General features: G+C 36.3%; 3 protein-coding genes and 1 pseudogene across 4 annotated transcripts; all 4 read right to left on the reverse strand.

The window, feature by feature from the left end:
- Positions 1-1,395: 1,395 nt before the first annotated feature.
- LOC130728170 (cytochrome P450 76T24-like) lies at positions 1,396-3,926 on the reverse strand. Its single transcript, XM_057579535.1, has 2 exons — positions 2,992-3,926; positions 1,396-2,138 (listed from the first exon to the last, which is right to left on the reverse strand). Exons 1-2 carry the CDS (start codon positions 3,889-3,891, stop codon positions 1,524-1,526), a joined length of 1,515 nt encoding a protein of 504 aa, XP_057435518.1. The 5' UTR covers positions 3,892-3,926; the 3' UTR covers positions 1,396-1,523.
- Positions 3,927-9,113: 5,187 nt separating this feature from the next.
- Positions 9,114-10,835, reverse strand: LOC130732300 (cytochrome P450 76T24-like; annotated as a pseudogene).
- A 534-nt stretch (positions 10,836-11,369) lies between these two features.
- Positions 11,370-20,913, reverse strand: LOC130728171 (cytochrome P450 76T24-like). Of its 2 annotated transcripts, none has more exons than XM_057579537.1 (2): positions 19,452-20,913; positions 11,370-12,271 (listed from the first exon to the last, which is right to left on the reverse strand). In XM_057579537.1, the coding sequence occupies exons 1-2, from the start codon at positions 20,337-20,339 to the stop codon at positions 11,657-11,659; spliced, it is 1,503 nt and encodes a 500-aa protein (XP_057435520.1). In that variant the 5' UTR covers positions 20,340-20,913; the 3' UTR covers positions 11,370-11,656. The 2 variants fall into 2 exon arrangements, with proteins under 2 accessions (XP_057435520.1, XP_057435519.1); XM_057579536.1 differs by lacking the exon at positions 19,452-20,913 and adding an exon at positions 12,446-19,421.
- Positions 20,914-22,401: 1,488 nt separating this feature from the next.
- On the reverse strand, positions 22,402-24,590 carry LOC130728174 (cytochrome P450 76T24-like). The gene is made up of 2 exons (XM_057579538.1): positions 23,627-24,590; positions 22,402-23,451 (listed from the first exon to the last, which is right to left on the reverse strand). Exons 1-2 carry the CDS (start codon positions 24,509-24,511, stop codon positions 22,837-22,839), a joined length of 1,500 nt encoding a protein of 499 aa, XP_057435521.1. The 5' UTR covers positions 24,512-24,590; the 3' UTR covers positions 22,402-22,836.
- Between the last annotated feature and the right edge of the window lie 220 nt (positions 24,591-24,810).

A 24,810-nucleotide genomic window follows, 5' to 3' on the forward strand; every position in this document is an offset into this window, starting at 1 on the left:
AATGGCTCTCTCAAGAAGGAATGGAACGAAGATATTTGAGTCAAGAACAATTATCAAGTGATGTTTGGGGGAGGAACTTAGGGGAAATATTTTGAAGGATATGAAGTCTTTGGATCTATTCAATTCAATGTTAAAGGAAATTATTAAATTATATTTCTTCAAGTCATATTTATATATAAGCTTTAATAAAACACCCGTGCATTGTATGAGCTACTCACTAATTTGTAAAATAAAGGAGATGTCACTAAGGTGATTTTGGTGACTGCTTTGTAGGGTTGGCAACGAGTTACGTGGGTGCGGGTTTGACCATTCCCACACCCGAATTCGAACTTAACATCCGAACTCAAACCCAATATGGATGCAAAAGTTAACCCAAACCCAAATCTCTGAGTTTCAGGTTACATGAACCCAAACCCCAAACCCGATGTGAGCGCCGAATCCGCAAAAAACTCAAAACCCCGACCCGGAAACAACATGTACCTAAGAAAACAACATGAACATATGCTGATTAAACCTTATCATCTTTCCAATATAAAGAAAAAAGTATAGTTCATGAACATAAGCTGATAAACAACATAATTCATGGATTTTTTACGTTAAAAAAACCCTACTTAGTAACTTTAATAATATATATAAGGGTTGGTAATTACATGCATAAGGTTTCGGGTTTGAGTTTGGCTGCAGGTTAATCAATCACTTACCCGAATCCGAATAGGTTTTAAAATTCGAGTAAAACCCCAAACCCAAAGAAATCAAGTTTCGCCTGAAATTTCGGGTTGGTTCGGGTCGGGCCTGCGAGTGTGAGTTTTCCTGCTATCTCTACTGTTTTGGGATCGCTGTAAGGGGTTAAATGTTTAAACCGCTGTAGATATTGCTTTTAATTAGTGTTAAGAGCATTTTTTCAGTTGTAGTGAAGATGGTTGCAAACTTGCAATAATCATACTAACTTGTTTCACTCTTTACATCATTGTATTTCTTTCATTTATTTCTAGACATGATTTATCTTCCTTACTTTGTTTTCTAGAAATCAAGTTTTACTTTCACTTTCGAAGTTTGAGACTATAAACCTAAATTAAGAACCTTGGATCTCAAGTATTTCTGAAAGTAAAAATCATAATGTACTGAAAAGAAAATTAGTATAACATGTTTTAATTTAAATTAGACATCACAAATAATTATAGAGAAATATGTAAGAACAGATAAGTAGATAGTAAGGACAAAATTTACATACTGTTCCATGGGTTCATCTCGTGCTGTTAAAAGCTTATAAAAAGTTCAATCACCCACTTTATTAAATTTTTTATCATAAAACTTCCCCATTTTCAACTTATGTGTCATGTTGTGATTAGATAACAACAAAAACAACATGTATAAAACCGTATCCAACTCTTCTCCTAATTATAATCTCATCCTTTATTAATCAATAAGAGTGGCGGATTCAACTATAACATTTTCCCTTCACACATATAAATCGATACAAATAGACATCCCAATAAATTCATCAACGTCACTCCTATATATAATTAAGAGAGCTTGATTGAAATAGCTTGAAGTCGAAGAGGTTGGGCTCTCTTTAAGGATAATCCAAAATCCTCCTTCATGTTTATGTGTTCAGATGTTAGCCCATCAGGTAGCTTCCATTCAAAGTTGTGCAGAAGGGATGCCACTATTAAATGCACTGACCTATGAGCTAATGGCAATCCAGGGCACATCCTTTTGCCTGCCCCAAAGGGTATAAGCTCAAAATTCTGACCTTTAAAATTAATCTCACAATTTAAAAATCTTTCAGGCAAGAATATATTTGGTTTTTCCCAAATGGTTGGATCTCGTCCCATGGCCCACACATTGACTAAGACTTGTGCATCTTTTGGCACTAGGAAGCCAGCTATGCATGCATCTTCATCACACTTGCGTGGTACAAGAAATGGACCTGGTGGATGCAAGCGAAAAGTTTCTTTTACAACTGCTTGTAAATAAGGCAATTTTGAGATGTGTGATTCTTCAAGTATTGCATCCTCTTCAATTGCTTGACACAACTCTTCTCTTACTTTTTCTAATTTATCAGGGTTACGCAATAACTCTGCCATCACCCATTCAACAGTGACGACGGTTGTCTCGATCCCAGCAATAAATAAATCCTATAGTGGAACATCATTTTAATAAATAACATACTTTTTATAATTTAAACGATGTAAATTATATTGCCAAATAATTCATTATCCAATAACTTACACCATTATGTAAGGGTTACATAAATGGTTTATTATTATATTATTTTCAACATACTCATTCGGGCAAAAGCTCGTTTAATCTTGAAGAATAATGCACATGTTAACCTACTATATGCTTTAAATTCTCTTAGAATAAAATATAAAACCATTGATGTGACCCTTACCCAATAACCTAAACTTTTGAGATAGTTGGTTGTTTTGTATGGTATTAGAGCCTCAATGACTAAGTAATCTAGAGTTCGATTCATGCTGCCCCCAACAACTTAAGTTTTTGGAATAATTGGTTGCTTGACAAATTCATTTTTTATTAGAAGAATAGGGGTCGACAACAAGGATCGAACTCTAAACCGCTTGATCATAGAAGTTTTGATATCATGCAACCAGATTATCCTCAAGGCTAAAGCTCTTAGATAAGAATTATATTAGTGATCTTATATATATTTTTTAACATGAGTGATCTTATATTATTATTTGAGTTTAATTTTGATGCACCGACGGTGTAAAGTTTTTTTACACCGTCAACCAATCAGATTTCAAGGATGTGACATGTCAATTAAAGAAATTAAATGAAAAGAGATATTTTCTCACATCCTTGAAATCTGATTGGTTGACGGTGTAAAAAAAAATTATACCGTCGGTGCATCAAACTTTTTCTCAAATTATTTCTAATATAAACTATAAACTATGTAAAGTATTATGGCTAGAAAAATAAGAACTTTAAAATTTATAAAATGCAATTATTGGAAAACTATGTACTGACCAGAAACAGATGTCTAATCTCATTGCGGCTCAGCTGAGAAGTAGCTCCAACGTTGCTAATAATTGAATCTAACACATCATTGCCCACCTCAGATCCGGAATCAATTTTTGAATCTCTGGAACACATTCTTTCTTCAATAATTCCATCAATAATTTTAAACAACTTGATGAAGTAAATGGACATCCTAGCTTGAACACCTTGAGGATCAAGTGGAGCGAGAATGGGAAAAAAGTCCACAATGTTTGGCCTTCCACCATCTTCCATGACACCCCCAATAATGTTCTTAAACTCTTGAGACTTTTCATCAGATGTAGAGTGAGACAAATCTTTAGAGAAGAAAGTGTTTGAAATTGAATTGAGTACAGTTGTAAAAACAGCCTCACCAAGATCTAAATCCTCACCATTCAAGCTTTTCTCCTTTATAAAATCCAACAACTCTTTCAGCTTTTGTTGACGAACAACTTTTGTGGAGTCAAGCATCTGTGTGGAGAATATTGTGGCACAATGTCTTCTAAGGTTCCTCCACTCAGCTGATAGGGGCAGAAACGTGAGTGAGTTTTTATGTTGGTCAAACACACGAGAAGCATATGGAACTGTCCTGCTAGAAAAGGCTTGGCTATTCTCTTGCAACACTTGTTTGGCTAATTGAGGAGAAGATATCACTATGGTGATTCTGCTGCCTAGTTTCAATGTTATGATGGGTCCATAAATTTTGGAGAGTTTGGTGATTGCTATGTGTGGATTTCTACTAAGTTCTAAGATGTTTCTTATGATATGAAAGAGGCTTGGCCCTGGTGGAAGCTTGATGGTGTATTGGGTTTGATTGAATAATAATCTAAGGATGAAGAAGGTGAGAGTACCCGCACACACTATGGTAATACTAATCAGTAGCAGATCCATGATTGATTACTTTCTCTCCCATTGAAGATACATCACAGATATATATAGTATATATATATATAGGTATAGTTAAAGAAATGTATTTTAAAATTAATTTTGAAGTTTGAGTCAGTCCTCATCTTTTAAACAGTAATGATTTATATACACCTCATTTCTCTTCAATCTCAATTCCATTCTTTTTTTCTTCTTATTTCTCTCTGCATTTTTTATCACATTACTTATCATGTCACTTATTTCTCCCTTATTTCTTCACTATCTCCCAAGGTCGAAGTGAAATTGATTGATAAACAAAACATTATTGTCTTTTTTAAGTATTTATATAACGGAGCCGCCCGCCACCTGCGTAATTGTGTTCAGGTGTCAGGTATTGAACCAAGATTTTGAAATAAAAAAGTGGGGTAAAGGTATTTTAGTAGGACCGTTTTCATAAGGTTTCATCATGTTTCACGCTTTCATTAAAAAAATCACATTGAGGATGTGGAGGATGGGCGTTTTGCTGAATGATGATGAGTTTTTTGAGGATGCTTCTTGTTTACCTGTGGAAAATTTTTGTAAGCAAAAAAAAATTTAGAGCAACTTCAATGTTAGTTTTTAGACGTAAGTTCTTAAACACTATTTATATCTACTACCACATATGCTTAATCAACTTATATCTATTTTGCTTCAACCAAAATTCTTAACTTTGAGTTCTTAGCACCATGACACCTTATTATTTATATTTTCTTATTTTTATAAACCAATAAAAAAAACTCATAAAGTAATAAAATAATTGGATGAGAGAGAAAAAAATGTTTTTTTTATGCTAAGAACTCATGAAACAAATTTGTTTATATAAGTTAGAACTAGTTCTTATTTTTAAGAACTAAAAAGTCCACGTCAACCATCTCCAATGCTTAAGAACCTAGTTCTTAATTCTTAGCTGAAGAACTCACTTCTAAAAACTAGCATTGGAAATGCTCTAAAAGGTAATAGTTTGGTTTCTATCCTCGTGATTTGTGGACTTAAAGGTTTTTAAACGCAAGATTTGAAGAAGATGATAAAGTCATGAGTTTTCGGGTCTATGGAGGATTAAATTATGTGAAGAATGAACGCGAATGATGAAGATGAAGATGGATGATACATAGTTTAATTTAGTGATTAGTTTTTTAGGTGATTTAATTTAGTGATAAAATATATTTTTAATTTAATTATGAATTATTATTTTAGAAATTGAAATTCAATACAAAAAGATGTGGATAGTGCCACATCATCCTTTGCCTGTCACTCAACAGTCAGCACTCTCACTAGAGATCCGGTCTCAAGTTAGGACTAAAATCAAAAAGTCCAAGCGGAGACATGGATCAAACTATTTTCCAGCAAGGGATTAAAATCGAACAAGCTTAACAACACAAAAACTAATTTCATGATTAATCATAATTTCAAACTACAAAGTTATTTGGTAATAATTCAGAAAGTCGAGGTTCAGTGAACCTGGCTTCCCTGTCACGTCCGAACGTAATTAGAGAAGAACTGCCCAAGCACCACCTTGTACCTGTGCTTTGAAAAGAATTTTGGGGCTGAACAAAGTTGTTATACGAATAACTTTAGAAATCAAAGCTCAACTATGACTTTTGTTACAAAAGTGTTTTTTTAATTTGAAACAAAGCTTAAAAGCTTGAAATGTAAGAAGCTAAAAGACAAGCATAATAAGAAAATAACAAACAAGTAAAGGTTGCGATAACATAAACAATATAAAGGATAATTCAATTGCATGAAAGCAAAATACAAAAGAGAACAGTAGACGAAACTTCTTTTCTTTAACATTGTGTAGCTGCCACTACAAGAAAATACTGAATTATCGTCATTTTTACCAACTGTCCCAAGTTCATCGCATAGTCTTACTATTAATAACGAGTAGGGGTGCAAATGGGTTGGGTTGGATGAATTTTTGTCAAAATAAAATCCGAACCGATCAAAATTGTATGGGTTGGGTTGGGTCGGATTTCACGAATTTCTTCTTCGGACCTGATCCGAACCAACCCGACGAAGTTTGGATTGAGTTGGATGGATTTATTAGGTCCATATATTAAAATAATAATATATCTGAAATATTAAAAAATCTTGCAAAAATTATTATAAATTCAGAAAAAGTTATAAAAAATACTAAATATGTTATTATACTAAATAACATGAAAAAGACACAAAAAGTTATAAAAATAATACCACATAAATGACATATAGCCAAATATCATGAAAACATAAAACTTAATTACTAAATGACATGAAACAATCTAATATAAATAGTATCTAAAAAGTAAAAAACAACACTAAATGTTATGCCATGACACTTAGAACTTAGATGTCCCCAACATGCCAAATAACTATATATAAACATGTAACAAATAACTACGAACAAATACTCTAAGTTCAAATATGACAAATAACTACAAATACTTAAGTCTCAAAGTTTCAAAAAGTCATCACTCCAACACTAGCACTCCAAGTATGAGTAAAATTATAAAAATTATTATTATATGTATGGATTCTGGGTTGGGTTGGATGAATTTGAACTGAATCTGAAATCCGATCCGAACTTGGTTGGGTTGTAGTAAAATCCATCCGACTAACCCGATTGCCCGATCCAACCCGCATTTTTTTCTATTGGATCAGATTGGGTTGGGCGGGTTCATTGGATTTACCCGGCCCATGTTCACCCCTAACAACGAGCATGCCATTGATAACCTTTTTTTAAATAATTGAAGTTTCCGACACAAAAAGACGCCAATAATTTGGTGGTAATACTTTATTTTCCGGGATTACTTACCGCCAAATTATCGATGGTTATACCGACAGAAAAAGCCGTTGATAATTTTAAAATTTGAAATTGTCGCCTACCAATAACTTAGCGAACTTAAAGTCAAAAATCTATTACCAATGGAAAAATTCGTTGGAAAATTCAAAATTTGAAATTGTCGCATACCAATAACTTGGCAAACTTTAAAAAATTATGGAAAAAGTCATCGGAAATTTCAAAATTTGAAATGGTCGCCTACCAATAACTTGTAGGGAATTACAAAATTTGAAAAATAAATACCAACACCCAAAAATGTCGGTAACGTATAAATATCCAAAAAAAATTTGTCGGTAAGCTATCAATAAATTAAATTCTCGGCAACCTATAAATATGTGTTTGTAGACAATCTTAGTCACACCTCCTCCTTCTCTTCTTCATCTTTTTTCTCACTTTTGTATAAATTAATAATAATAATAATTTTAATGACCACAAAATGTTCCTTTTGTTGCATATAAGAATGTCACCTTGATATTTTAATACCGGGTCCTGAAGTGTGCGCCTTCTGTCTGTCCTTTTTAACCTTGTCGATGGTATGCCTGAGATGGCAGTCTTTCCCCCCGAGGGGCACCATAGCATGTCGGGAATGATGGGGGGACGTACTGAACGTAACCTTTGAACGCGATTGCGCTGGGACGCTTCCAAGCTCGCAGTTTGGCAGAAGACATACCAGACCGGGTCAAAAGCGAGATTGCCCTCTGACTGCATTTCCGAGGAATAATTTATGGATAATTAAGGGGTTATCACAGGAGAACTTTTGGGAGGAAGGAAAGAAGGAAGATTATGGCGTCTCAGGGGAATCTAGTTCTCCTCCTGTCGAAGACTAAAGAGTAAACCCAGCGTGTAGACAAAATCAATTACAAACGGAAAAAAGTCGTCATTAAATTAGCGACAGAAAAAACTGTTGGTAAGTAGCAGTGAAAAAAGTCATTGATAAGTTAGCGACAAAAATAAATTGTCGGCAATTAGTGATGGAAAAAGCCATCCGTAATTACTGACAGTTTTTTGAAAATCATGGAAAAAATGCTGACGAGTAACAACGACGACTTTTTGGTCGTATGTAATTATGCTTTACCGACGTTTTTTTCTTACGGAGTACCAACATCTTTTGGTCGTCGGTAAAAAGTAGTATTCTTATAAACAAAACTGCCTAATCTAAACTGTCCTTTCTGCATGTCTTGTGTTCCTCAAGGAAAGCAACTATGCAATGCAATCCGATTTTCTTGGCTCCTCCTTAGACTTAGGAAAATTTGTAGTAGACATGAATCATACCTTTTTTTTTTTGAAAGAGACATGAATCATACCTTGGACATAGAGGAAGTGAAGCAAAGCATAATTAACCACCAAGCCAAGCTATATTTTGTTTATTTAATGCCTTTGATCTCTCTTTCTCTGGGTTCCAAGCGAGTATTGTTCCCAGTGGAAAGTTGGGCTCCTATTCTATCTCCAATTGCTGCTGGTTGTTTCATTGTTTGTCCCGATGGCAAGTCAAGGAGCTTTTTGTTGAATTCGTAGAAGAGCTGGGGTGTTTAGTTAGTTGTTTGGTGGCAGTTTGGTGGGTCTGAATAGCAATTGGTTCTGGTGTTTTGCGGGTTACTGGTGCCCTTTTTTCTCTGTATCCAGTGTTTTTTTTGTCTTTTCGTTCAGTTTCTTTCTTTTATCTCTTGTATTCTTTGGGTTTGAGTACCCTTAGTACTTTTCATTAATATATTTTGCTTACCTAAAAAAAAATGCAGATAATAAAATATCAATAGAGTTTTTCTGTTAACTTCTTCGACACTTTTAATTTATAAATTATTCTTTCCATAGTGAGCTAATACTCTTATTTCGTTTTTTTTATAAGAGTTATTTCGTTAATGATTATTTACGGTTTTAATATCTTCTTGTTTGATGATTTTTTATTAGTTGTTTTTTTATAAATTATGCGATGTTATTAGTTTTAAATTTAAGTATATAGTTGTTAATAATGTTAACTTGTACTAATATAAATGCTTAATCCCCAAATTGATCCCGTTTTTATTTCGTCGTCTGAATTATGTTTCTCGTCGAATTTTTTTTAATAGGTCTTCTATTATGTAAAACGTCTGGAGTAAGTCCTCAACAGAGCTCGAAACTCCACCGAATGATGTTTTGACCTGCTAACTGTGTTAATGAAGCCTATGTAAAATTTAATTTAATTTTCTGAAGTGTCAAAAAATATAAAATAACATGTTTAAGTTAAATTACTATTGTGGCATCCCGAATTATCATAGAGAAAGATATATTATCTACATAAGTAGATAAATATAATCCCATCCTTTATTAATTAATAGGAGTGACACAAAACTATTACATTCCCACCACCTCCACCCCCACCCCCACCCTACACACATGCATGCACATCTATCTGCATATAGATATCACATAAAGCAACAACATAACTTATATATGATGATTAACTTTGCTTCTTGACTGAAATAGCTTGAACTCGAAGTGGTTGGGCCCTCCTTAAGGATAAGCCGAAATGCTCCTCCATATTTATGTGTTCAGGTGTTAATCCATCAGCTGGCTTCCATTCAAAGTTGTGCACAAGGGAGGTCACAATTAAATGCACTGACCTATCAGCTAATGGCATTTCAACACATATTCTTTTTCCTGCCCCAAATGGTATTAGCTCAAAATCTTGACCTTTGAAATTAATCTCACTCTCCAAGAATCTATCAGGCTGGAACATAGTTGAATTTTCCCAAATGGTTGGATCTTGTCCCATGGCCCACACATTGACTAACACTTGTGCATCTTTTGGCACTCGGAATCCAGATAGGCTTCATCTTCATCACACTTGCGTGGTACAAGAAATGGAGTTGCTGGATGCAAGCGAAAAGTTTCTTTTACAATTGCTTGTAAGTAAGGCAACTTTGAAATGTGTGATTCCTCAATTGTTTCACCCTTGTCAATGACTTCACACAACTCTTCTCTTGCTTTTCCTAATATTTGTGGGTTGCGCAATATTTCTGCCATTGCCCATTCGATTGTGACAACCGTTGTGTCAATTCTCGCAGCAAATAAATCCTATAATGGAACATCATTTCAAAAACATTATAATTTAAAGCATGTAAACTATGTAAAGTATTATGGCTAGTAAAATCAGAACTTCATGATTTATAAAATAAAATTATTGGAAAACTAAGTACTAACCACAAACAGATGTAATATCTCATTGCGGCTTAGGTCAAAAGTGGCTCCAACATTGTTAAGCATTGAATCTAATACATCATTGCCAACCTCGGATCCAGAATCAGTTTTTGAAACTCTTGAACTCATTCTTTCCCCAATAATTCCATCAATAAATTTAAACAACTTGCTGAGGTAAGCAGTCATTCTAGCTTGAATACCTTGAGGGTCAAGTGGAAGAAGAATGGGGAAAAAGTCCACAATGTTGGGCTTTCCGGTATCTTCCATGGAACCCGAAATAATGTGATTAAACTCTCGAGACTTGGCATCAGATGTAGTGTGAGCCAAATCCATAGAGAATAAAGTGTTTGAAATTGAGTTAAGGATAGTTGAGAAAACAGCTTCACCAAGATCCAGAACCTCACCTTTCATGCTTTTGTTCTTTACAAAATCCAACAACTCCTTCACCTTTTGTTGACGAATAACTTTGGTAGAGTCCAGCATTTGTGGTAGAACATTTTTGTGGCACAAAATCTCCTAAGGTTCCTCCACTGCTCTGCTGGGGGCAGAAAGGTGATTGAGTTTATATGGTGGTCAAATACACGCATAGCATGTGGAATTGTCCTGCTAGAAAAGGCTTGGCTATTCCCTTGCAGCACTAGTTTGGCTAGCTGTGGGGAAGAGATAACTATGGTGGTTCTCTTGCCTAGTTTCATTGTCATGATGGGTCCATAAATTTTGGAGAGTTTGGTGAGTACAATGTGTGGATTCCTACCAAGTTCTAAGAAGTTTTTTAGGATACTGAAGAGGCTTGGCCCTTGTGAAAGCTTGGTGGAGTGTTGGGTTTGATTGAATAATAGTCTAAGGATGAAGAAGGTGAAAGTGAGAGTGCTTGCACACACTATGGTGATAATCAGTAACAGATCCATGGCTGTTGACTATCTCGACCCCTTCGAAGATACACCAGATATATATACACATATTAGTGTGTTGCTGTCTTTTTTTTTTTTGCTAGAATGTGTTACTGTCTTAGTATTAAACAACGTGCTACAAATTTCTATAAAATGGAGTTTTAATTCAAAATTCATTTAAAGTTCGAGCCAATCCTTATCCTAATTTCTAAGTATTTTTAATTTTTTATTTGATAGATTTTGGCACGAGGGCTAATAGCACACTTGAGGTTGCTTTGTAATACCCAAATGTGCATGCGTGTCAGCAATTCAAGAAACATTCCAAAATGAAGATGCTGAGGAAGAGCATTTTGAGGATGCTTGGAAAGAACGAATCCTCTACAAAGGTTTCACAGTCGCAACTACATCACATTGTTTCTCAATCGAATAAAAAGAAACACAAACAAACCTTAACTGGATTTTGTTATACATAATAATAAAACAATACATATCCAAACCATATTCCAAAGGTTCAAGCATATGCAAAAAGATATTTGTACATGACCAATCTTCACTATGGTGAAATATGTATTACTAAGATAAGATGAAAATAACTCGATCCTTTATTGATTATTAGGAATGGCACATGCAACAGTTGCATCCCCTTATCTATTATCTATATTACATAACCAAAATAAGTGATGTGAGGTACACGAGCTTGTAACTTGAGAATAGTTTGTGATTTTTTTTTTTTTTTAACTTACCACAAACATGTAAGTTAAGCACTGCAAACTACTCCATACATTACAAGAAGGGTACCGTAAGTATATCTTAAGTAACCCTGATAAATACATGGATCCACGTAAATCAGAAGCATTACTCTTATATATAATTAATTGTCCTTGACTGAAATAGCTTGAACTCGAAGTGGTTGCATCTTCTTTAAGGTTAACCCGAAATGCTCTACCATATTCATGTTTTCTGGTGTTAACCCATCAGCTAGCTTCCATTCAAAGTTGTGCAGCAGGAAGGCCACCATTAAATGCACTGACCTATGAGCTAATGGTAATCCAGGGCATATCCTTTTACCTGCCCCAAATGGTATTAACTCAAAATTATTACCTTTGAAATTAATCTCACACTTCAAAAACCTTTCAGGCTCAAACATATTTGGATTCTCCCAAATGGTTGGATCTCGTCCCATGGCCCACACATTGACAAATACTTGAGCATCTTTTGGCACTTGGAAGCCAGAGATGTTTACCACTTCATCACACTTATGTGGTAGCAGAAACGGAGCTGGTGGGTGCAAGCGAAAAGTTTCCTTCACTACTGCTTGTAAGTAAGGTAGCTTTGAGATGTGTGATTCTTCAAGTGGTGCATCTTCACCAACTACTTCACACAACTCTTCTTTTGCTTTTGCTAATTTATTAGGGTTACGCAGTAGCTCTGCCATCGCCCATTCAACCGTGCTTGATGTTGTGTCAATCCCAGCAACAAATAAATCCTAATAAAAAATATTTAAAAAACCTATCAAATATGCATGTAGCATTAGCAAAATAAATGGTTAAGAATAAAAGATTAAAGACATGCAATGAAAATGGGTGAAATGAATAGACAGAGGTAATCTAAATGTACATTGATAGAATCACCTGCAGCTATTTTATAATTAAGTACTAACCAGAAATAGAAGCATTATCTCTCTGTGACTCAACTGAGAACTTGTTTCTTCAATTTCACTAAGAATTGAATCTAGCACATCATTGGAAACCTTAGAATCAGCTCTTGAAGCTATTGAACACATTCTTTCTTCAATAATTCCATCAACAATATTAGCTAACTTCACAAAATAATTGGTCATCCTTGCATGAACACCTTGTGGGTCAATTGGACGAAGAATGGGAAAGAAATCTGCAATGTTTGGCTTTCCAGCATCCTCCATGGAACCCTCAATAATACTCTTAAACTCTCGAGACTTTTCATCAGATGTAGAGTGAGACAAATCCATAGAGAAGAAAGTGTTTGAAATTGAATTGAGGACAGTTGAGAAAATAGCCTCACCAAGATCCAGAGGCTCACCTTTGCTGCTTTTCTCCTTTACAAAATCCAACAATTCTTTCAGCTTTTGTTGACGAAGGACTTTTGTGGAGTCAAGCACTTGTGGGGAAAATACTTTAGTGGCACAAACTTTTCTAAGCTTCCTCCACTTAGCATTTGTGGGAAGCCACCCAATTGAGATTTTGTGATTGTCAGATACTTGAGCTGAATGAGGGATTGTCCTACTAGAAAAGATTTGGCCATGCTCTTGCAACACTTGTTTGGCTAATTGTGGAGAAGAGATGACTATGGTGGTTATGGTGCCTAGTTTCAATGTCATGATGGGTCCATAAATCTTTGAGAGTTTGGTGAGTGCTATGTGTGGATTTCTTCCAAGTTCTAAGATGTTTCCTATGATAGGAAAGGGGCGTGGCCCTGGTGGAAGATTGGTAGAATTTTGTGTTTGGTTGTATAATAATTTAAGAATGAAGAAAGTGAGAATACTTGCACACACTAAGGTAATCAGAGGCAGATCCATGGCTGATTCTGATTGTTATCTCTCCCTTTGAAGAAACAGAGAAATACCACAGATATATTTGGGGGGATTAAGATATGGCACACAAGTACACCACATAATTTTTTTCCTAATCCTATTTGGAGATAAGGTCAACAAAATCATGCTGTGCAAATCCTAACTGCACAGTGCACACGTACAATTAGTTTTATCTTTGTGGTTTGAGTTGCTTTATATTTGCCTTTTGATTTCATGAGTGTTCCATAAAAGTGGCTAATTTTTTTGTCCGTAAGTTTTAGAAATAACTTATTTATAATTTGGATTTCTTTTTTCCTCTGTTAATAGAAAAGTTAGAGATAAGGTACAATCAGTTGATATAGTAAACTTTTTTTTCAAAAGGTGTTTGGAATAAATATCTAAAGGTTAACCAATGACACTTACATCATGTGAGAATAAATATGAAGGACCGTTACGTAATGCAGATACATAAAAAAATTAAAAACAAACATACTCACTCAAATAAACAAGTCGATACATCCAACTGAAGCGCAAAACCCTAGTACTTTGTTTGGATGTATGGGCGAAAATGAGATAGAGAAATAATAGAGGAAATAATATAAATGGAGAGAATAAAACAGAAAAATGAGATAAATTTTTAAGTTGTTTGGTTTGAGACAAAAACAAAAGAGAATGAAAGGAAAAGAGAGTAATGAAAATGAGTGATATATATTTACTCTTTTACCCTTTATATGTAAATTTTACTAATAATTTATATCTAATTTTTTAAAATATATTAAACTTTTAGTGCTTTTTAACATATGAAGTTCTATCTTGGAGTTGCTTAATAATGGTGCAGATCCAAGTAGGTTCACTTAGACTTTCCTTTGCCTGATTCCTAAGGTCAAGAAGCCTAAGTATGGTAGTGAGTTCAAACCTATATCTCTTTGCAGTATTATGTTTAAGAACATTGCTAAAACAATTGCAAATAAGCTGAAAATAATCCTTCCCCAGATTGTGATGCCATATCAAAGTACTTTGTGTCGGGTAGATTGGTAACGGGTAATGCTTTGATAACTTTTAATACTTTTCACTCTATGAAGAAGAAAGTGACTGGAAAACATGGGTATTGAATGGGGTTTTCTAAAGACGGTCATGACAGTAATGGGCTCACCTTCTTAGATGATTAATACAGTAATGGCAAGTGATTCCACTGCTTCTTTCTCGGTTCTGCTGAATGGTTGCCCAGACAGGTATTTCCAGGCTACTAGGGGTTTGAGGCAGGGGATCCCCTTTCACCTACCTTTTTTATTCTCTGTGCAAAGGTTTTCTCTCGGCTTCTCACAAGGGCTTGGGAACGGGGTGTCACTCATGGTATCAGTATTGTTAGCAAGCCCCTGAGACTTGTTTTTTGCGGATGATATTATTGTCTTTTTTCGGGCAAACCCGCAGGATTTAGATTCAATCATACAGATGTTGACCGAGTATCAACAAGTCTCTGGCTAGCTGATTAACTTGGATAAATCAGAACTTTCTTTTAGCCGAAATGTTCCAGAATATAGTAAGCATGCCCTTCCGGGAAGATGGAAAATTAATGCTATTGAAAGCCACTCCAAGTATCTTGGTTTGCCAACATTTGTGGGGAGGTCTAAGAGGCAAGTTTTCAACTTTGATCAAGATCAGGTTTTGAAAAAACTTAAGGAGTGGAAGGAAAAGTTCTTACATCAGAGGGTAGACAATTTCTCATTAAACGGTGGCTCAAGCAATCCTTACTTATATTATGGAGTGTTTCTCCTTGCCAGAGGGCTTGTGTAATCATATTGAGAGCATGATCAGTCAGCTCTGGTGGGGGAGCAAAAATGGGGAGAGGCTGGTTCATTGGGTTAGTTGGGATGCCTTGTGTAATCCAAAGAAGAAAGAGTTATAGGGTTTAAGAATTTCCAAACCTTAATGATGTTCTTTTGGAAAAGCAAGGATGGAGACTCATTCAACTCCCAGATTCGCTCATGGCTGATACTTCCCGAGAAAGCAATTTATTCATGCTGGCCAAGGATACATGCCGAGTTATACATGGCGTAGCATCCAACAAGAAAGTTGGATTATCCAATATCCATAGAGGATCTTTATGGAGGGTTGGTAATTGTTGGAGTATTAATATATGGGAGGATAATTGGCTGCTTAGCCAAAATGGGTTTAAATCCTGGTCACAGAAGCCTCAAGATGAACTTATCTCATGTGTTTGAGCTTATTGACAGAGAAAATAAGTAGCGACATGAGGAAGTTATGCGGCTCTTTGTGTCATTTGAAGCCACCCAAATCCCTCAAATCCCGCTGCTGAACACGGCTATGGAGGATAGCCTGGTATGGGCAGCGGACAAAAGGGGGTTTTCCTCTGTAAAGTCTGCTTACCGACGCTAAAATGGTCGGTGATCTTAGTGTCGGTCACTTACCGACGCAAAACATTTAAGGGCGGCCGTTATGTAGGTCGCTGATTTTAGCGTTCGCTTGAACCGACACTAATTTGCAGAAAGCCGACGCATCTTTCAAATGAGTGTTTTTTTCATTGTCGTGACTGACATTAAATCCAACCTCTAAATCAGGCTATTCTTGTAGGGGGTAAATGGACATTCAAAATAAAAGCTACACACTGAAAAACTAGGGGTTTTGATTTTTTCCCACACACTATCTTTTTCATCTCATTTTTACTCTATTTTATTCCTATCTCGCTACTTTTTCTATCAAAGAAACAGAATATAATCAAAGAAAACAGAATAAAGTACATAACATCTTTGAGAGAAACTCTGAACCAGCAAAGCATTAAGCTATTGAAGATATAATGGCTAAGAAAAAAAATAAGAACTATGTAATTCATGAATTGTAAGGATGATAGGTTTAAGCGGGTTTATTCAAGGAGAAGGACCCAGGAGTAATTAGTAATTAGTAAGAGGACTGGATTGTAATAAGCTGTTAGTTGTTAGCTGAATCTGTTAGTTTGTTAGCTGACAGCTGGCAACAGCTGTAAGCAGTTAGAGTCAGTTACAGTTGTCAGTTGCATCTGAATAGTATAAATAGGTAGATTGATTGTAGAGGAAGGCATTGAAGTTAGAGTTTCATTCTGATTGTGGAATCAGAGAGAGATCGAGGGATCTCTAGGTTGAACCCTAACTTTGTGTTCTTCCCCAAATTTCCCAGTTTTTTCCCAATTTCACTGTAAATCCCTAATTCCCCTGTTAAAGCTCAGATTGAGCAATTGCATTGTACTCTCTTCTCAGTTCAATAAAAGTATTTGATTTACCAGTGTTATCACTGGTATCAGAGCACCATTCTTGGTGCCTGAGGGTGAACCCACGCGATTTCTGCAACTCTGAATGGTTACGACAAGAACCATGGCAAGAAGCGATGGAAGCTGGAGCCAGGAGAGGGATGAATTGCGACAGGAAACAGAGGGCTTGCGCACTCGATTGGAGTTGACTGAGGCGCGAACCAAGGTGGCAGAGGATCTCATCGCGTCGCTGCGAGCTAGGCTGGAGGTTCGTGATCGCGAATCCGCTGGAGAAGACGAAATCGAAGGCAGTAGGAGTAGAGAGGAACGAGATCGAGTTCCTAGCAAGAATCGTTGGAGGAAATTGGAGATTCCAATTTTTTCTGGATCTGATGCTGTTGGTTGGACACAGAAATTGGAACGCTACTTTGCACTGAGGGAAGTGACTGAAGAGGAAAGAATGCAAGCAACCATGGTGGCTTTGGAGGGACGAGCTCTCAGTTGGTACCAGTGGTGGGAGCGTTGCAATCCAGCACCATCTTGGGAAGCTTTCAAGCTGGCAGTGGTAAGAAGATTTCAACCCTCTATGGTTCAAAATCCTTTTGAATTACTGTTATCTTTGAAACAATTAGGTTCTGTAGATGATTATGTTGAGGAGTTTGAAAAATATGCTGGTGCTTTGAAAGAAATTGACCATGATTTTGTGAGAGGAATTTTCCTCAATGGACTCAAGGAAGAGATTAAGGCTGAAGTGAGGCTTTTTGAATTGAATACTCTTCCTGAGGTTATTCAGAAGTCTTTGCTGATTGAACAAAAAAATTTGGCTGTCACTAAGAAAAGTGGAGGGTTTGTGAGATCTGTAGGTTCCTATAGAAGCAACAATTACAGTAAAACTGTAACTTTGGAACCTCAAAACAATGGAGAGCATAAGCAGGAAAATTCTGTTGGAACTTCTAGGAATGGGCCAGCTCCAGAAGCAAGCAGGGCAAGAGTTGAGGGCTATAAGCCTTTGACTGCAGCTGAAATGAAGGAAAAGAGAGAGAAAAACCTTTGTTTCAGGTGTGATGAACCTTTTAGTAGAGAACACAAGTGCAAGAATAGGCAGCTTAGAATGCTACTCTTGGAAGAAGAAGAAGAGGATTTGGAGGGGGGAGAATTTGAAGATGCTTTATCCGGAGAGTTTAATTCTTTGCAGTTATCTCTCTGTTCAATGACTGGTTTTACTTCCCACAAGTCATGGAAAATGAAGGGCAGTATACAAGACCAAGCAGTGGTGGTTCTCATAGATTGTGGAGCTTCACATAGTTTCGTTTCTAAGAAGCTGGTTAAAGAGTTGTCATTACCAGTGGAAAACACACCATCTTACACAGTGGAAGTTGGGGATGGCTATAAGATTGGTTGTAAAGGGAAGTGTTCTAATCTGAAATTGATGATACAATCCTTAGAAGTCACTCAAGATTTCTACCTTTTTGGCCTCAATGGAATAGATCTGGTACTTGGTCTGGATTGGTTAGCTAGTTTAGGGGATATTAAAGCTAACTTTAGCAAGATGAGGTTGTCATTGAAGAAGGATGGACACTGGTTTACTTTGGAAGGAGATTTTCAGATTGGCTGGCACACAACTGAAATTGAGCACCTCATATCATCCACAAACTGATGGCCAAACTGAGGTGGTCAATAGGTGCTTGGAGACATACTTGAGGTGTTTTGTGGCCCTAAACCCAAGCACTGGCTGGACTGGTTATCCTGGGCAGAATTTTGGTTTAATACCAATTTCCATGGTTCTGCAGGAATGACTCCATTTAGAGCTTTATATGGGAGGGATCCCCCTATTCTTCTCACGGCTGGAGCTATTCCTTCAAGAGTGGAGGAAGTCAATCAATTGTTTTTGCACAGGGATGCTATCTTGGAAGAGTTGAAGGGGAATTTAACTAAGGCTCAGAATCAGATGAAGGTGCAGGCTGATAAGCATAGAAGAAATGTGGAATTTAAGGAGGGGGACTGGGTGTATCTCAAGCTGCAACCTTACAAATTAAAGTCTCTAGCTTCTAGACCCTTTGCTAAGTTAGCCCCAAGGTTCTATGGGCCTTATCAAGTTCTGAGTCGGGTGGGACCAGTAGCTTACAAGCTAGAGCTGCCACCACAAGCTAGAATTCATGCAGTTTTCCATGTATCTCTCTTAAAGAAAGCTTTGAAGCCAGATCAGCAACCTCATCCATTGCCTCCTATGCTCAATGAGGAGCTGGAATTAGAAGTACTTCCTGCTGAAGTGAAAGCTACAAGAGAGGATGCTTTTGGCAACTTGGAAGTCCTTGTGAGCTGGGACACTTTGCCATCTTGTGATAATTCCTGGGAGTCAGCTGCTAAGATACAAGAACTCTTCCCTTCTTTTCCCCTTGAGGACAAGGTCAAACTTTTAGGGGGAAGTATTGATAGGTTTAAGCGGGTTTATTCAAGGAGAAGGACCCAGGAGTAATTAGTAATTAGTAAGAGGACTGGATTGTAATAAGCTGTTAGTTGTTAGCTGAATCTGTTAGTTTGTTAGCTGACAGCGGGCAACAGCTGTAAGCAGTTAGAGTCAGTTACAGTTGTTAGTTGCAACTGAATAGTATAAATAGGTAGATTGATTGTAGAGGAAGGCATTGAAGTTAGAGTTTCATTCTGATTGTGGAATCAGAGAGAGATCGAGGGATCTCTAGGTTGAACCCTAACTTTGTGTTCTTCCCCAAATTTCCCAGTTTTTTCCCAATTTCACTGTAAATCCCTAATTCCCCTGTTAAAGCTCAGATTGAGCAATTGCATTGTACTCTCTTCTCAGTTCAATAAAAGTATTTGATTTACCAGTGTTATCAAAGGATATAAAATTTAAGTACTAACCAAAAACAAATGCAATATCTCTTTGCAGCTCAGCGGAGAACTTGTTTCTTCAACATTATTGCAAAGAAGTGAATCTAACACATCATTGCACACCTTGGACTCAGTTCTTGAATACATTCTTTCTTCAATAATACCATCAAAAATCTTCAATAATTTCATGAAATAATGGGACATCTTGGCATGAACACCCTGTGGGTCAAGTGGACGAAGAATAGGAAAGAAATCTGCAACGTTGGGTTTTCCAGCATATTCCATGATTTTCCAGATAATGTTCTTAAACTCTTGAGACTTTTCATCACATGTAGAGTGAGTCAAATCCACAGAGAAGAAAGTGTTTGAAATTGAATTGAGGACAGTTGAGAAAACAGCCTCACCAAGATCCAAAGCCTCACCTTTGTTGCTTTTCTCCTTTACAAAATCTAACAACTCTTTCAGCTTTTCTTGACGAAGAACTTTTGTGGAGTCAAGCATTTGTGTGGAGAATACTTTTGTGGCACAAACTCTTTTAAGGTTCCTCCACTTAGCTAATGGGGGAAGCCACACAGCTGAGCATTTTTGATGTTCAACTGCTTGAACTGCATGTGAGACTATCCTACTAGAAAAGGTTTGGCCATTTTCTTGTAACACTTGTTTGGCTAATTGTGGAGAAGAGATGACTATGGTTGTTATGGTGCCTAGTTTCAGTGTCATGATGGGTCCATAAATCTTTGAGAGTTTGGTGAGTGATATGTGTGGATTTGTACCAAGTTCTAAGATGTTTCCTATGATAGGATATGGGCGTGGCCCTGGTGGAAGCTTGGAGGAATTTTGGGTTTGATTGTATAGTAATCTAAGGATGAAGAAGGTAAGAGTGCTTGCACAAACTAAGGTAATCACTAGCATATCCATGGCTGGTTCTGATTGTTATCTCTCCCTTTGAAGAAACAGAGATATATTTAGAGATAAGGTGAACATATATTTTCATATACGGCGGCTACCTTTTAAAAATTCAATCCGGGTTTGGTAGATCACAAGAAGATCACAAAGCAGTATCAACACTCACAAAGACCACTAATTTTGTCTCTTATCTCTTTCAACATGTCACATCACATTATATCAAATATATCACTTTCTTTTCTTTTTCTATGTCACTCTAAGTATCCACACTATTTTGGTGTACATTAAACATCGTTATTATAAAAAATAGGATTTTAAATCATTATATCTCACTTCAGTTTCGCTTCCATCGCTTTTCCGCCATATTTCGTTTTCTATTTTCCTATCACATCACTCATCATAACTCTCATTTCTTTTTCTTCTCTTCCTATATCTCTCCATGTGCGGGAGAATTTCAGGTGTGAATGAAAACTGAGGATTAATGAACTTGCATAGAAACTGCTGTACTTATTTGGCTATTGTCAGCAACAATATAGAACAAGCAAAAGCAAACACAAGTTTCATCAAAACAGAATCAATTCAACATAGAGAATAGCAAACCAAACCCACCAATAAAATAGAAATTGAAATCAGAATTTCAACACCACAAGCATATATATATATAGAGGAAGGGTGGGTACCTCTGGCTTTGTTGCAGATATCAGTGCAGAATGAAATCTGAGACACAGATGCCCCAAATCCGAGCCACCCACCGAACCACCGCGGACCACCAGGATCTCCATGCTCCGCCACCGTGAGCTCCACCTCCGGACCATCTCCCCTCGGCTACTAGACTGGAATCAGGAAATGGTACCAAGTTTTAGGAGATTTAAGTTCAGGGCAGCACACTGTAAATATGATCAATAGTTCTGGGTTATGTAGGTGAGGTAATCAGACTTGTACAAAAACAGGGAAATACGAGGAAACAATTTGTTTTTATTCGCAAATGTTTAGTAAATTAGTTTATCCTCACGATTAGAATTCTAGACCATTCACCCTTAATTTCGCCCAACCTTCTTATTTTTCCTAACTCTTACCAATTTAAGTTAGATGATATAGTTTCTTGATAACAAAATTGTCCTTTAGAGATAGAATAGATAGACAATATTAGTTAAGCCATCCAAGACAGAAATACAAGGGGATAGGGGATATCTGATGCCAAATTTCCACCACTTAAAATAAAAGAGTAAATTACATTCCAATATCTTGAGTTTCTCTATATTACAGTAAATTCTAAACTTACTTAAATATTACACTTCACCTTATATTTTGTTAGGGAATATTGTTAAAATAATTGTTATCTACTTGAGAAAAATAGATGGAATGTAATATTTAAATAAGTTTGGAGTTTATGTAAGGAACATAAAGGTAGTTAAATTAATTTACTCAAAACAAAAAACCCTTACAAAGTCACAAAACAAACAACTTGTGACAGCAAATATTCCATTTTTTTTCTAACTACAAGTTAATTAACCAGGAAACTAACGTTCAAAAAAAAAAAAAACCAGGAAACTTCTATCCTTCAAGTTACAATTTTTTTAACCAGGTTAGTTTCTTTTTTGTAATTTTTTCCACCAACTTGAAAGTGGCGAATACATGCAGTTATGGACTAATCCCTGCATATAGCAATGTCAACTTAATTTAATTTAAAAGCATTTTGTACTGCTAATTTTATACCTTAAGCGTATTAGTGTAATTTAATACACCTTTTGTACTACTAAAAGTGTCAAACCGGCATTTCAGCAAATATGTGGAATGCATTTCCAATTGACTGCAGATAAGGAGGCAAAGGAACCCAACAAATTGGCTTCACATATGATTATCAATTGAAACGATAGACATGGCTTTAGAGTTTGGCCGACACATCTTTTAAATGAGTTTTTTTCGTTGTCGTGGCCCACACTAAATCCAAACTCTAAATCAGTCTATTCTTATACACTAGCATGAATAAAAAGAAGCACAAACAAATTAGAGCATGGAAAAATATTTCAACATGATCCACCAAAACCTTAGCTAAGGATTTAGTCATACATAATAATAAAACAATACATATCCAAACCAAATTCCAAAGGTTCAATCATATGCAAAAAGATATTTGAACATCACCAATTTTCACTATGGTGAAATATGAATTACTAAGATAAGAAGATGAAAATAACTCTATCCTTTATGGATTATTAGACCTTCCAAAAAAAAGATTATTAAGGATGACACATGCAACAGTTTGTGATTAAATTCTTGTTAACTTATCACCAACTTATCTATTGTCTGTTACATAACCAAAATAAGTGCTGTAAGGTACACGAGCTTGTAACTTGTAGAATAGTTTGTGATTAAATTCTTGTTAACTTATCACAAACATGTAAGTTAAAAACTGCAAACTACTCTATACATTACAAGCAGGGTACCGTAAGTGTCTCTTACCCTCCTAAATACACGAAACTCAGAAGAGCATTACTCTTATATATAATTAATTGTCCTTGACTGAAATAGCTTGAACTCGAAGTGGCTGGATCTTCTTTAAGGTTAACCCGAAATGCTCTACCATATTCATGTTTTCTGGTGTTAACCCATCAGCTAGCTTCCATTCAAAGTTGTGTAGCAGGAAGGCCACCATTAAATGCACTGACCTATGAGCTAATGGTAATCCAGGGCATATCCTTTTACCTGCCCCAAATGGTATTAACTCAAAATTATTACCTTTGAAATTAATCTCACATTTCAAAAATCTTTCAGGCTCAAACATGTTTGGATTCTCCCAAATGGTTGGATCCCGTCCCATGGCCCACACATTGACCAATACCTGAGCATTTTTTGGCACTTGGAAGCCAGATATGTTCACGACTTCATCACACTTATGTGGTACTAGAAATGCAGCTGCAGGGTGCAAGCGAAGAGTTTCCTTCACCACTGCTTGTAAGTAAGGTAGCTTTGAGATGTGTGATTCTTCAAGTGTTGCATCTTCACCAATTATTTCATACAACTCTTCTTTTGCTTTTGTTAATTTATTAGGATTGCGCAGTAGCTCTGCCATCGCCCATTCAACCGTGCTTGATGTTGTGTCAATCCCACCAATAAATAAATCCTAATGAAAAATCATTTAAAAAACCTATCAAATATGCATGAAGCACTAGCAAATTAAATGGTCAAGAACCAAAGATTAAAGGCATGTAATGAAAATGAGTGAAATGAATAGACAGAGGTCATCTAAATGTACATTGATAGAATCACTTGCAACTATTTGAAGATTAAGTACCAACCAGAAATAATTGCAGTATTTCTTTGCGGCTCAACTGAGAACTTGTTTCTTCAATTTCACTAAGAAGTGAATCTAGCACATCATTGGAAATCTTAGAATCAGCTCTTGAACACATTCTTTCTTCAATAATTCCATCAACAATCTTAGCTAACTTCACAAAATAGCTGGTCATCCTTGCATGAAGACCTTGTGGGTCAATTGGACGAAGAATGGGAAAGAAATCCGCAACGTTTGGCTTTCCAGCATCCCCCATGGCGCCCTCAATAATACTCTTAAACTCTCGAGACTTTTCATCAGATGTAGTGTGAGACAAATCCATAGAGAAGAGAGTGTTTGAAATTGAATTGAGGACAGTTGAGAAAATAGCCTCACTAAGATCCAAAGGCTCACCTTTGCTGCTTTTCTCCTTTACAAAATCCAACAATTCTTTCAGCTTTTGTTGACGAAGGACTTTTGTGGAGTCAAGCACTTGTGGGGAAAATACTTTAGTGGCACAAACTTTTCTAAGCTTCCTCCACTTAGCATTTGTTGGAAGCCACGCAATTGAGATTTTGTGATTGTCATATACTTGAGCTGAATGAGGGATTGTCCTACTAGAAAAGATTTGGCCATGCTCTTGCAACACTTGTTTGGCTAATTGTGGAGAAGAGATGACTATGGTGGTTATGGTGCCTAGTTTCAATGTCATGATGGGTCCATAAATCTTTGAGAGTTTGGTGAGTGCTATGTGTGGATTTCTTCCAAGTTCTAAGATGTTTCCTATGATAGGAAAGGGGCGTGGCCCTGGTGGAAGATTGGTAGAATTTTGGGTTTGGTTGTATAACAATTTAAGAATAAAGAAAGTGAGAATACTTGCAAACACTAGGGTAACCAGAGGCAGATCCATGGCTGATTCTGATTGTTATCTCTCCCTCTGAAGAAACAGAGCAATACCACATATATTTAGAGGGATTAAGATATGGCACCCAAGTGCACCACATAATTTTTTTCCAAATCCAATTTGGAGATAAGGTCAACAGATATTTTCAACAGTTATTTCCGAATCATGCTGTGCAAATCCTGACTGCACAGTGTACACCTACAAATAGTTTTATCTTTTACGCTTCTTAGATCATCTACAATTTTTATTTTTACGCTTCTTAGATCATCTACAATGGTTTTTAATACTCAACACCACTTTTTCTC

Source organism: Lotus japonicus, chromosome 1, assembly GCF_012489685.1.
Source record: "Lotus japonicus ecotype B-129 chromosome 1, LjGifu_v1.2".
Classification (NCBI taxonomy): Eukaryota; Viridiplantae; Streptophyta; class Magnoliopsida; order Fabales; family Fabaceae; genus Lotus; species Lotus japonicus.